This window comes from Chelonia mydas, chromosome 1 (genome assembly GCF_015237465.2).
Source record: "Chelonia mydas isolate rCheMyd1 chromosome 1, rCheMyd1.pri.v2, whole genome shotgun sequence".
Lineage (NCBI taxonomy): Eukaryota > Metazoa > Chordata > Testudines > Cheloniidae > Chelonia > Chelonia mydas.
Genome location: NC_057849.1, coordinates 43,056,828 through 43,071,503, shown reverse-complemented (window position 1 = coordinate 43,071,503; position 14,676 = coordinate 43,056,828). Strand labels below are relative to the sequence as shown.

The 14,676-nt window shown below is 40.2% G+C and overlaps 1 protein-coding gene across 1 annotated transcript; it reads left to right on the top strand.

Moving 5' to 3' along the window:
* The first annotated feature begins 1,166 nt into the window (after window positions 1-1,166).
* Window positions 1,167-11,039, top strand: AMER2 (APC membrane recruitment protein 2). Its single transcript, XM_037891261.2, has 2 exons — window positions 1,167-2,227; window positions 2,402-11,039. Exons 1-2 carry the CDS (start codon window positions 1,393-1,395, stop codon window positions 3,280-3,282), a joined length of 1,716 nt encoding a protein of 571 aa, XP_037747189.1. The 5' UTR covers window positions 1,167-1,392; the 3' UTR covers window positions 3,283-11,039.
* The last annotated feature ends 3,637 nt before the right edge of the window (window positions 11,040-14,676 follow it).

Genomic DNA, 14,676 nt, shown 5'->3' with positions numbered 1-14,676 from the left:
TTCAGAAGAAATAACTTAATAGCTGAATGCAATGAATGAAAGATGCTGTAACAGAGTCAAATCTTGGTCCTAGTGAAGTCAGTGATAAAATTCTTATTGACTGCACTGGGACCAGAATTTAGCCCTAAGTATGATTGTGTTCTTCTTCTTTAATTCTGTATGAAATATAGATTTAAGGCAATTTAAAACAGTTTAGGTTTGTTTAGGCTTGCTCATTTAAGAAGTCCAGAATAAAGTCTTCTAAATACCAGGGGCCAGATGGTGTAAATTGTTGTAGCTCAATTTAAATCAACAGAGATGTGAGGGTTTACACCAGGATCTGGCCCTGGGAGAATAGGTTTGAACTACCATTCTAATTTCATTGTGGTGGTCTCTAGGGGTGAGCATGTTGCATTCCTTTTTTACATTCATACTGTTAAACAAAGCCATCATGTGCTAAATTCAGGCTGAATTATTAAGACCTGGTCCAAATTTTCCACAAGCCCTGCCTTGCTGTACAGAGGGTTACATCAGTTGGTTGCCCCCAGGCCACCTTAAATGTGGTGCTGTATGTTCTTTTGCTGCATGGGTGTTGTGTTTTATTTGCCTACATAACATCTTTGCTCCAAGGGGCTCAGCAAAGATGACAGAGACAGTGCAAAACATAGCAATAATTGACAGCAAAAATAAACAGTCAACCGTGGATGGATGGGTCTGTCTGTCTAGGCATTTAATACCATGCTTGTCATAATCATGGTATCTGAGCCTTCACTGTGGCAATTGTGTGTCTGTGAGAAAAAAATATTGTGTGGAAGAGAGGAAATAGCATTACGAAGTGGGAAAGAGAGAGATTTTGACAAAGAAAGTCAGAAAACTGAGGAGCGTTTCTACTGTGCGGTACGTGCGGTGGTATAAAATGATGCTGTGTGTGGTGTGTATAGTGGGATGAAATGTGCTATGTGCATTATTAGTATTGATGATTATTATCAGTCCTGGGGCAGTGCGGTGCTGCACTGCGAGAGCTGAGCCTGAATTTCAGCATCCAAAATGCCATTGGGGAATGTGTAACTAGCACACACTGTTTTCATCCAAAAGAAACCATGCACTGCACACATGATAGTGAACAGCGGCGGCACGAAATGGGTTAAGTTATATAAGCCCTTTTAGGGAGGGGTGAGGAGCAAACTCTATTGGTGTTGCTGTTGCAGCTCAGGTTGATTTAGAATGGATGACAGTGGCCTGGCGCAGGCCCATGACTGAGGAAAGCTGCTTATCCCTCTCTGGGTTGCCATGGAGATGAGCAGGAGGCAGCAGTGGCGGAGAGGCTGTCAGTGAGGGAAATCAGTATCAGGCATCTGTGGGGGTCTGCAGGAGGGGAAGGAGGCAGGATCAGGGACACGGCAGGCAGCAGACATGGACTTGCATTGCGATTGTGCCGAGACTCCGGCAGTCGAGCCACCGTCCGGGAAGATTAATAAAACTGCTTTCAAATTATTTAAGAGGAAGAAATCGGGGGGCACCATGCCCAGCATATTTGGGGTGAAAAGCAAAGGCGGGGATGGGAAAGGCTCGAGTAAAGCTGGGATGGTGAGGAGCAAGACTCACGATGGATTAGCTGATGTTGTGCTGGAAAGCAGCAAGACGGAGGAATCGAGCGGCGGAGGTGGCGGTGGTGTTGATCAACTGAATCGGGATATAAACACCAGGGCTGTAGCCGGCCTCAATGTTTCATCAAACAGCTCTGTGGCTAAGTCACACAGTTTTTTCTCTCTATTGAAGAAGAATGGGAAATCAGAAAATGGCAAGGGAGAGAATGCAGATCAGAGGGCGGGCAGCAGACAAAAGAAAGGATTGAAAGGGATCTTCAGCAGTATGCGGTGGCATAAAAAGGATAAAAATGGCAAGGACGAAAGGGGGGAAACATCAGAAATTCAATCCAACCTTATTATGTCAGGGTCTCTGACTGCCAGTTTGGAATGCATCAAAGAAGAGGCACCAAAACCTTTGTCTGAGCCTCAATATACCACGGAAGAAATTAACATTGAATTGTCTTGTGATAAACACAGTGGAGATGTGCACGCCACGGCAGAGGAGCCTGAAGTTAGAGATGCTGGGGAAATGCAGAACAACAAAAGCACACAAGGAGAGATTCCTGCTGCCGCTGGAAACCAACATGAGGAGAACCGCCCTGAACTGCCAGATCCGGGTGTGGAAGAGGTTGGGACTGCGAAGGATACGGCCATAACAGGTGACATTCCAATAAAGACTATTCCCCTTGTTGAACCTGAATGTCTTAGTGGTCAAGAGATGGCAGCAGCCCCTGACCCTTCCTCTATTGATCCACCCTCAGAGCAATCGATAGATCGTATTTGTTTGATGTTTGCTGACGTGACTTCACTGAAAAGCTTTGACTCTCTTACAGGCTGTGGAGATATTATTGCAGACCAGGAGGATGAAGTGGGCAGCAGCAGTGGCGGCTGTGAGAAGAGCACCCCAGGGGCCAGCAAGCCAGGCACTTCTAAAAAGAACCCAAACATGGTGGCCTACCAGGGAGGAGGAGAGGAAATGGCAAGCCCAGACCAAGTGGATGACACTTACCTTCAGGAGTTCTGGGATATGTTATCACAAACAGAGGAGCAAGTCCAAGAGACCCAGGAAGGAGAAGGAGGAGGGACAAAACCACCTGAGATCAAAAAAGAGAACAAATATGTTGAGGGGGCACAGGATGGTTCAATGATGAAACGCATTGGTCTCAACCAGATTCCGATTCATCTCAGCCACAAAGAGGATCAGAAGAACAGGGAATATGAGCAGCCAGAGGGCATCCCAAACAGTGATGAGGGCTACTGGGATTCCACTACTCCTGGTCCTGAGGAAGATAGCAGCAATAGTGTCCAGAAAGAGAGCATCCCCAGGGACAGCTACAGTGGTGATGCCCTCTATGATCTTTATGCTGATACAGATGAAAACATCACAGGGGTGCCTTCTGATGAAGAAGTCACTTGTGTATCACGCTCCAAACCTGTGTCTCCAGTAACAACCACATGCTCACTTAAAACACCTGCAGGTTCAGTCAAGGACTCCAAGATACCTATCAGCATTAAACATCTTACATCGCTTCCCACCAGCCACGGAACAGATGCCAGTAACAGCCATCACATTGCACATCATCACCCAACCAAAAGTGAGATTCCCAGAACAAAAATCCCGGTTTCTAAAGTACTTGTACGCCGGGTCAGTAATAGGGGTTTAGCTGGAATGATGGTTAAAGCCACCACATTCCAGGACAATGCCAAAAAGTAGTTGAACAAGATCTGGAGACAAAGATGGACAGTGAATTAGAGGTGGGAAAGTCTTTATAGGAAAACACTAATAAAAATGTTTGCAGCACCTAAAGAAAGGCACCTAAAAGGGCCCCATAAATGTATTCTGGGGGCTAGCACTTCTGAATCTCTTCTTGATATACAGTATAAATAAATACAAAAATAGTCAGATTCTTTTCAAGCACTTTTTAAAATTTGTATCTTTTTTCTGAAGCACTAAACACTTAGGAGGTCACTTTTACATGCCTTTGTGGAAGCTGGACTTTGATTATGAACGTAAAATGAGCATCTCCCCTAATGCAAATTAGTGCCATGAGTTCTTCAAGGGGACAGAAATACAGAAAGAGATGAACAACAGGAATTCTCCAGTACAGTTAGCTTTTACTGTTTTTTTGTTTTTCGTTTTTGCTTAAATTGAAAAATGATGTCTGCTCTACAATTATGTGGAAAAATGCCAAGAAAAAACAAACAACCCAACAGGTAATTATTTACCTGATGTACATACAGCAGTGCTGGTCAGCAGCAGACTCAACTTATTTGTGTCCAGGAGCTAATTAATGGGTTAGGTGGATTTCTATAACTAGAACAGATATTTTTGTTTGTTTGTCTGTTTTGTTCTGAATTTGTTACACTGTAAATGGACAGCAGAGACATCTGGCAAAGTTCAAAGGGTTACTTCAATATTTGTCTGATGCATAAAAATCAGGGTCAGGGAAGCATTTTACTAAAAGCCAATCTATCCACAACTTTCACATTTATACAATAAATTACTCTTCATGTGTAGATAGATGCATATTTTAGCAGTTTTACTCAATGCTACAATTTTTTTATATAAAAATGTCTGTCTGTATTATCTAGAGTTTAAGCAAAAGTTAGTTTTTATAGCTAGATAATTTTACAATTCTGAAATTATAGAATTTCTTTTAAGTCCCTTGAACAAGAGCAAAACTCTGTTTTATATGGACTCTTGCTTCCCCAGAATAACAAGTTTATTATGCTGATTTTAGTAGAGTGACACATTCATTGTGCCAGAGTCAAGGTTTTGACAGCATTGCCATTGCAAACCTCTATTTTCAGGGGTTTATACAAATATACGCTGCGCTCAAACCTGGCTGAGAAGAAACCTAGGCTAGAGATACATTTTTAAATTATTATTTTTTAAAATATATAAAATGAGTTTTGGCTGTTTAAAGAAATTTTTGGATTTTCAGTTTGTCTTAATAGCTTCCAAGTGATTTTACTTTAGGAAAGAAAAGAGACATGGTAAGGTTAGTGATCCAGGAAATAGCTAGACACCCTGTGTGCTATGAAAAAACTGTTAATGGCAGAGATGTGTGTTTTGAAAAGTGGCTCCTGTACATGGGCATTGACAACATTTCAAAGAAATTTCATAGGGATTTTATGATGTGCCTAAAGACATATTTTCATGATATTCTGAAACAGCTCCAAAGGTCATTAAAGTCTATTGGGTAAATACTATGCATTTACAAAATATTTTAAAATCTGTATTTAGTCAACAGACTGCAAGTGATATGGAGGTGTTGTTTCAGTGAATCTGGAAATACACATTTTAAAAAAAATTATAAAAATATTATGAAGAGAATCCTAAATTTATGTAAGTGAATCTTACATGACAGTTTGCTTTATCTTCTCCTTTTAAAAAAAATGAGATATACAAAATATAAATTTAAAGAATATTAAGGTTGTAACTTGAACTGTGAAAAGCTAGGAAATACGGTATTAAGAGCCGAGTTGTTCCTCCATTTACTTGAGTGCAGCTCCCATTAGTATCACTGGGTGTTGCCCAGGTAGCTAATAATTGAGTATGTAGTTTTGAAATGGTCACTTTACCTAATACTGATTTGCGTAACCCCAGTGGTGGGTATCCAGGAGGAAAAGTTATCCCTTCCATTCAATTTCCTGGCTTTATTGGTTTGTGTCACAACCTCAATATACTTCAAAGAAGTTTATTTTTATGTAATTTCTTCATAATATATATGTATATGGCTGTAGCCATGTCCACTCTCACACACAAATTGTACATATGCCTGGATAGCCGTACATATACTGTACAGGCACACAAATGAACATGCATACTCGTACATACACACACTCATGCAAACACTACCAGGCATGTACATTCCTATTCACAGACTGAGGTGACATACAGTAAATCTATCTCAAAACTTGTTGGCAATTATTTTCTTTGCCTGAGAAAGGGATTTGCATTTGACCTGACTCCTCTTGTATTTTTAGGAGCTAAAGTTCTCAAAAGGATGAATGTACAGAGCATGGAATTTTAATCCTAGCCATAAAAAACTAACAGTCATTCTGTTTTTTTTTCCCCATCTGACTGTAAGGATCATGTTGTTCTTTTCATGATGATTATACAGAAAATTCATGTTTGCCCATTTTGTTTTAAGGACAAATTGTACAGGATTGTAGAGGGAACTGAAAGTTGAGGTGGAGAGAGGATGTTGTGAGCTTGTGACATACTTTAAAGTGAGAAGAGTGGATAGTAGCAGCTGTACATCATTTAAAACACCAGGAGAAATAACCTACCACCTATACAGTACTTGTTTGTGGCAATTTTTCTTCATATGCATTTTGTTTGCACTGTGGCCTGTATATAGCAAGAAACAGTAGAATAATTTTAGATTAGTTCCCTCACACTTATAACTAACAACAACCACCATTAAAATATTTTGCCTTTCCTTCATTTTCTCTCTGTATTTCATTTCCATCCTTTTTTTACTCCTCTTGCTGCGTGCTGGCTGGCAAATACAATCTAAACAGCTACTCTCTCTGGCAAAGAGGTCTGAAGCTTTCACGTGGGAAGCGTGTTCAGGATGGGAGAGGTACCTGCCTAGCCTCTCTTTTCCCTATAGTGACTAGGTACTAATCACTTTCTCAAGCTTTATGCCCGATACATAATGTAAGTAGGTTTTGCAAACCTGATAATGATTCATGTGACTGCTTGCAATGTACAAAGGACAATCATATCCTAAAAAGGAGAATGGGAAAGTAACTTGTAGTGGGGTTTCAGTATTCTTGTACCATAACAATACAGTGGCATTGATTCACGATTGAGAGCAGTGATTGTGTGGGAGTAAAGAAACTTAAACACAAGTTAACACTTAAATGAACTCTACATTTTTATTCACAAAATTCAGAGTCATTTTAAACCAATTATGTTTTTATTTCAAAAATTAATCATCGGAAATGTAGTAGTTACCAGGACTTGCTTTTATGATAATAGAAATATATTTGTATGTTATAACTTCACACAAGGCTTAAAACAAAGCACTAAAAGGTAGTTCAAAAGGCTTTCTTTAAATGTACATTTAATTCCTTTAAATCACATGTAAGGGACACTGACATACTTAATGACTGAAAAATTGATGACTTTCTGGATTTAATGGGTTGAAACATAAAGAGGTAATGGTCTTAGAGGCATTCTGTGGTGATTTGCATTCTAATTTGTGACATTATTGTGTTTAAGCAAACGTTTTCATGGCCTCGGTAGATAGCAAGGTAGAAATGATCTTCCAGGTCCCAAAGATGCCATTCTTCTACATTGTCATGGTTTTTAGTCCTTAAAGAACACTTTGTTTAGCATTGTGCTTGGGTTGGTGCTGTAGAAGTTTGACCCTGTACATAACACATAAAGAGTTTTATAGATCAGGTCTTGGCATTAAGTATATATACTCTTTGCACTTTCAGGTCACTACTGGTAAATTTTATATGTCCCTAAGATATTTCTATATATTGCATAACATTTTATAGTTACCTATGGTATCTTCAGTGGTATGTGTTTCTTTCCTAAATAACAGCACAGAGGATCTTCTTTTAGTAGCATGATATGCTGTCTTTTGTGGACTCATTTTGTCACAATAGAAGTAAAGTTTGCTGTGCTATAGGTGTAGTCTGCAACTGAGATGCTGACAGTAGTAGGATTTGAACATATGCAACAGATATAAGAGGAGGCTACACACCTACTAATAAGGTGAATCCATGTTCACTATTACTCCATATCTCATCATCATCTTCCTCATCCCCTAGGAACATCCATGCCACCGTTTAGGCGTTTATTCTGTGTGTAAACGTATCCTATGGAAATGCATTCCCTGATTATTTTTTAATGAATCTCATTAAATTATTTATCTAGGCTAAAATAATATTGCACCAAAGTCTTCAAAAAATGTCTGATTCAGATGGCATTTTCAGGAAAGTGCTTAAAGTACAGATGAGCCAAATTACCAAGCTTTTGCTTAGCAAAGCAAAACTCTAGTTGGTTTTAAATTTATGCCAGAGCTTGCTCCTCAACGGGAGCCATTGATTTTGCTATATGGCCTCACTCTGAAGCTTTTTTGCCTGCTGTAATAGAGTGCTTTTTGAAAAGGCTTTTCATTGTGTTAATGGTATGAAGGAGACAGTTCACTGCAACAATAACCACTTACAAGGCAAATGGTTATCTAACAGCAAACAGTATAGGATTTTAAGCAAGGTGGTCTGGGAATTTACTTTCATGGCCATTGATCCGAAATGCTACTGCTTCTTCTCAACTCTTGGAAAAACAAAGTGATACCAGCTGAAGGATGCTGCAGAACTAAGTCTTGGCAGAGATTATACATGACAGTTGCTGCAATTTTTCTTGTATTTGTTCATTCAGCTGACATAAACTATTTGTCCCTGCAGAATAATACAACAGTTAGTAGTAAGCGCTCCCTAAATGTGCATTTCCTTTCTGTTTAAAGGTGAACATTTCAAGATCATACAGATAGCCATGCAGTCGTCTATATTGGTGTCTTAATATTTCCCCTCATCTAAATGCAAAACACATCTTTTCATAGTTTTTCCATCTTGCCAAGCAGCCACTCCAGGGCTTGTCCCCCATGCTCAGCATGTCCAAATTGCAGCTAATACAGTCATTGCCATCCTTAATTTAACTTGTGATGGCAGACGTGGGACGAGATCCATTCAAGTGCCGTAAATCCTCTGTGCTGTCTGTTGTGTCACTGACTGTGTTTTGTGATCTGTTAACTGGTATGTTTTTCCTTTTAACTCTAATTGCAGTTTCAGTAAAATCTGTTTTTAGCAAGAACAAGATGTTGGTTTTGGATTGTAAGGACCCAAACAGATTTTTATTTCTTTGGACTATGCTACGTTAAAATGATCTCCATTTCAGCATCAAACCATTTCAACTGTTTTTTCTATGCAGACACAGTGTGTCTTTGAGTATAATGTGCCCACAAAAGAAAATTGGTTGTATCTGCTTTGAATTAAATCTGACCTTAGAATGAAAGAGCTACAAGTCTGATACCATTTCTCCATGAATGGCAGTAAATGCAAAGGCCCAGATAATCCCTGCCCATGGAGCACCGTGCAGGAGGGAGGAAATCACGGTGAGGATTTACTTGTTGAGGATGCTCCGCCCCTCCAATATGATCCCATCACAAGGAAGAGGCATGTCCCTTGTGGAAGAGACTGTGGGGCTCACTCTCAAAATGGGCAGATCTTGGGGGATCCATGAGAGGCCGTGAACATCGGCCCAGATGCTCTGTGAACCAGCTCTGGCCCCATGGAGGTCCCCCTTATCTCCCCAGTGTCTTAGCTTTTCCTCCGTTGGCTGCTCCTGGGACTCACACGTTTTCTTTTCTGTTTAATTTCTGTGGGAGAGGAGGCCAGATGATGTGCATCTCCTATGCCCCTGTCCTGCCCACTCCTCCCTCAGCCTACTCCACCACTTTCCAGTATGGTCTGGAGCTGGGGGGCATGATGCAGCAGTAGTGGCTGAACTTCCCTTCCTTGTGGAAGAAAAGAGCACCACACATGGAGGCTTCCCTCCATATGTGGATTGAGGAGCATGAGCTGGCTCGTTGTACTGGCACTACAATTAGTGACAATATATTCACCCAAACTGTGAGCCAAATCCTGCTATCCTTGCTCATGAAAGTACAATGGATCTACTGAAGCCAGTGTTAGCAGTAGTATATTCTTAGCTGTCTTGTAAAGGGAATGGAACTGTTTGGGTCAGTAAGGTGGGCAGGAGGTGACACTTTCATTTAACATGTAGCTTTAGCACGCCTACTTCCACAGATCCAGTACTGCTCAAATATTTTCTCCTGCATTTCAACCCTCATTTTAAAAAATCTTATTAAAACAATGGAGCTATATCTGTGACTTCGGTGTGGTCTTCTGCTTAAAAGTGGATGGAACAATATGGCCCAAGAGTTGCAGAAATGAAGTTGCTATGTACATACATGTAAAAGGTCATAGATACATCAAATCAAAATTATAATGCAGCTGACAAACTCAGGTATATGGCATTGTTCTGGCATTGCAGTGTAAACAGTTTCACTCTACTTTTCAAGAGGAACAGTGACATTAGACTCAGAGTTAAACCAGGGTAAAATCAGAGTAACTCCAGTGATCTGGGCCAGACTACAGTACCCTTGCTCCCACTAAATAACACCTCATTCCACAAGTAGTCTCCCTGAAGTCAATGAAACAGTTTGTGGAGTTATGGTGCTACTCAGTATGAGTAAAGGAATCAGAATCTGGCGCTCTAGATCTGTGCTATTGTATCCATCAGCAGGATCTTACTCAGAAGCTCTGCTAGTATTGAAGCTTGCAGCTTTCTTAAACTATGGAATATGATGGCTCCTAAAAATTATACTGCTGATGATGTAAAACACAGAGAAAGTACAGCTACAATGCTAGAAAAAATATTTTTGATTATAAATTAAAAAGGAAATGAACAAATTGGTGGGAAGAAAAATAAACCGAATAAAATTGTAATAATATGGAATGGTGTTAAACTTTCATCACAGCCAGTCTGGATTTATATATCAGTAGTGAGACTGGGGAAAAAGTGCGTGAGAGTATTCAGCACTGCATCTGACAAAACTGACACTGAAACGTTGTTTCTTACATGCTGAATAGGACAGATTTAACTGTTATAAAACGCTGTTGTTGTTTTTTTTAACAAGAGACGTTATACCTGACATAATTTTTAATTGCAGGTTTTCCCATTATTATTTGTGTTGAGCCATCTCCAGTGAAATAACATATGGTCTGTTCATAGGGTGACCAGAGGGCAAGGTGAAAAATTGGGACAGGGGGTAGGGGGTAATAGGTGCCTATATAAGAAAAAGCCCCCAAAATCTGGACTGTCCCTATAAAATTGGGACATCTGGTCACCCTACCTGTTCAGGATGAAGAGCAAGAAAAACCAGAACTCCACACTTCATGTAATTGATCAGTTTTCTGAGAATCTGGTAAACTCACATTCACCAACTTGGTCTGAGCAGTGATAGTAAAAACTTAGAAGCTTTCTAGGTGGTATTTTTATAGACTGTTAAGATATCCACTTCCACTTAAACAAACGTTGAAAAATACATCTACTGTTAAAGAACTTATTTAAAATATAACAAATAGCAATAGGTGGGTTTTTCCCCAACAGTTAAATGGGATAGATTAATCAATGTTATTTTTTTAATCTTGTAAATATTTATTTTGGGTACTCTGTATATGTATTGGCACTGATTCTGGTGTTTGCTTATGTACCATTGTGAATGTTGGTGGTTTTGGTAGTCACCCTTCTAACGAATGTAAGGAACTCTGACTAACTGCACTTTCCGTCTTTCATTCAAAAACCTTAACATGAAAAATATATCCACTGCCATGTTATATGTCATGATTAATGCAATTAATAAATTCAGTTGTTACTTTTCATATCCTTGTCCCAATTACTGATAGCAGTGACATATTTAGTGAATTGGAAAATACTATGCTTTTGAAAACAAGACATGGGGAGTAATGTCCCCAAGATAACTGAAAATGACACACGCATGATAAAAATATTTCAAAAATGCCTTTACGTATGTTACTAAACACAACTTAGATTGATGAAACTAACTTTTCAAAAAAATTGCTAAAAACTTGAAAAAAAAATTTAAACAGCAAATTAATTTTTGGCCACTTGTTCTGTTGGTTTAATTTCCCCCCCTTTCCTCCACTTGGATGATGAAAGTAGATTAGTCAGTTTCATTTTTATTTCAAGTCAATTTCAATTCCTGGCTCTCTGGCACTATACCACAACATGTGAGTTGCAAATGGTATGGAAATGCAGGCCAAAAATAATTTCCACTGATATCTTAAAAAATCTCTCATAAAATATTTTGATTATTAATAATATTTGCTGTACGCAGAGCTGGGCAGAACTTTTTCAATGAATTGTTTTTTGCCAAAAAGTGCATGTTTTGGGGACTGAAAACTATTTGTCAGTTTGGGTTGAATTTGCTGAATTTGGTTAAAAAATGTTTCTAAAGAGTCAAAATGTTCAGTTTGACTTTTTCATTTTAAAAACTTTGTTCTGAAAAAGTGAAAAGATTTTGTTTTAAATTTTCAATGTGAGATAGTGTTTTGATTTCAAATGTGGCCAGTTAAAAAAAAGGGTGAAAAACAGCCAAATCAAAATGGAAAAACTTGAAAAAAAAATCATTTCAAGTAAACTTGAAACGTTTGGTTAATTCAAAATTAGATTTATTTTTTTTAAGAGTTTTTCGATTTGGTGGAGAAAAAAAGTTTCAGTTCAAATTTGAACCAGATTTTTTTTTTTTTTTTTCAGTTCAGCCTCCATTATTCCTTCAGCTCTAGCTGTAGGTTTCTTCTCTCAAACTTAAATTCCAGACTGGCCTAGTGCTCCTTTAAAGTGGCACCTTATCTTCATTTACTCAATAAATGAGTAGTCTCTGTTTTAGAAAGAGCTATTTATTCTTCAGTATTTGAAAAATAAAGAGTTGGGATCAATTTATTTTTGCATCAATAATGTAAACTGATTTTTTAATAGTTACATTTATCCTTTTTACTGGGTTAAACAGCACTTTCCTTACATATCTCAAGCACCACTGAACTTACTTGTTTGGTCATTGAAATATTGATCTGACGAGAATAAGAACCTGAACAGACTCTTTCCTGAAGTTTTCAGTGAGTGTATTAACAAATCACAGGATAATTAGAAAAGAATAAAACCTATCAGGACAAATAGGCTGCTGTGATACATAGATTCCAAGACCAGAAGGGAACATTGTGATTATCTAGTCAGATCTCCTGTATAACACAGGCTATAATACTTCCACCAAATAATTCCTAAAGCATACCTTTTAGAAAAATATCCAATCCTGATTTTAAAATGGTAAGCTGTTCCAATGGATAATTACTCTCACCGTTAAAAAATTATGCCTCTTTCCAGTTGGAATTTGTCTGGTTTCCACTTCCAGCCCCTGGATTGTGTTACACTTTTCTCTGCTAGATTGAAGAGCCTATTGTTAAATATTTGTTCCTTTATAGGTACTTACTGACTGTAGTCAAGTCACCCCTTAACCTTCTGTTTGGTAAGCTAAATGGATCAAGCTCTTTGAGTCTATCACTATAAGGCAGATTGTCTAATTCTTAAATCAGTCTCATCTCTCTTCTCTGAACCCCCTCCAATTTATAAATGTCCTTCTTGAACTGTGGACACTAGAGCTGGACACATTATTCTGGCAGCAGCCACACCAGTGCCAAATTCAGAAGTAAAATAACCCGTCTGCTCCTACTTGAATTCCCCTGTTTATGCATCCAAGGATAACATGGCCGCATTGTTGCATGGGGAGCTTATGTTCACCTGATTAACCATCACCTAATGATTTTCAATTCATACTAAGATCTTCTTGCACAACAGGCATGTGAAGAGTTGCATATAAAAGGCTCAGTGTAAAAATGATGAGCAGAACAGGAAGTGCAAGGTAACCGGATCCTGCATTCATGAGAGTGCTGCTCCCCTACTGGATTGTGGTAATAAGGCCAAAGAGGTGAATGTGTAGCTAAGCTCCTCATCTGTACAATGGGCTTATATTCATGCCCATACCTCCTCACCTGCCCATTTCTCACATATGCCACATCCTTTCTTTTTGTCCTGCGCACTTGGGAGAAAAAGAATGGGAAATAGATGACCTGAGACGTACTGCTGCTCAGTGCAGATGACTGCCAAGTGCAGGGTTCACAAACATGCAGCCTGCGGGGTTATTTCCTGCGGCCCACCAAGCCCCCCGCACCTCCCGGAGTTATTTCCTATGTGCTGCCAAGCTCCCCTCCCACCCTGCTCCCTCTCCCCGCAACGCGCTGCGTCCCTGCTCCTCTGCCTACCTCCAGGCGCTTCCTGCCACCAAACAGCTGTTTGGCAGTGCTTAGTGCTTTCCAGGAGGGACGGGGGAGGAGGCGCTCAGGGGAGGAGGCAGAGAAGAGGCAGGGCTGGGGCGCAGATTTGGGGTAGGGGTTGGAATGGGGGTGGGGCCTCATGGAAGGGGTGGAGTGTGGGCGGGGCCAGGGGCAGCAGGGGAAGGGGGTGTCAGTGATGTGGCCCTCATGGTGATTCGAGTTTGAGATCCCTGGGCTAGTGGTTACCTTACTTGTACCTATGCATAGCTGCCACTCTCTTTTGCTCCGGAGTAGGCCGCAACCACAAAGACTTCAACTGAATGACTGTCGGACACACTGTTGATGGAGCAGTTAACATGTTCAGCAAAACAGATTAAATAGCCAGGGGAACAGTTGTGAATGAATCTGTGGGGAAGAAGTAGCAATAGGACCAAGAGTCCTGGATGAAGAGTGCATTCTAAAGTAATAAGGCTGAGTGTTTATCGTTGAGCTAATAGTTCCCTTCCCCTTTAAAATAAATGAAGAAAACCCCAAACCAATGCACCTCGAAGATTCTGGCGGATCATGATACTGGAAAATGGAACTCCAAAGTACCTGCAAGTGGGGAAGATGGCTTGAAAGTGTGAATGTGACCCTTTCCGAAGTATCTGTGGAAGCTGATTCCTGCATCCACTCTGCAAACGTGGCAGGTAAATGATAGAAGAGAACATTTTCAGCCCCTAATAAACCCTCGCTGGATCTCAGAGCCTGGGCCCTGGCCCATCTGGGAATAGGGTGACCAGAGGGCAAGCGGGAAAAATCAGGTCAGGTGCCTGTATAAGAAAAAGCCCCCAAAATTGGGACTGTGCCCATAAAATTGGGACATCTGGCCACCCTAACCAGGAACATCTACACTGCTATTTTTAGCTCCCTAGCAGGAGCACCACAAGGCTGAGTCAGTTGACCTGCGCTCTGAGACCCATTGCTGTTTTTGTTTTTGTTTTGTTTTGGATTTTTTGCAGTGTAGCTATACCCTTAGTGAGCAGGGTGGAAGTGTAGCCTGGGAGGAGTGGGTGATTCTTTTGTTCTGTGGTTGTTAGACGAGTGAGTGCTATTTAACAGGGCCTTGCTGAGGGAAGGTAGGCCTGGTGGAGGAGGGGAAACAGAGGCTGAGCCACTGCTGCTCTGTGCT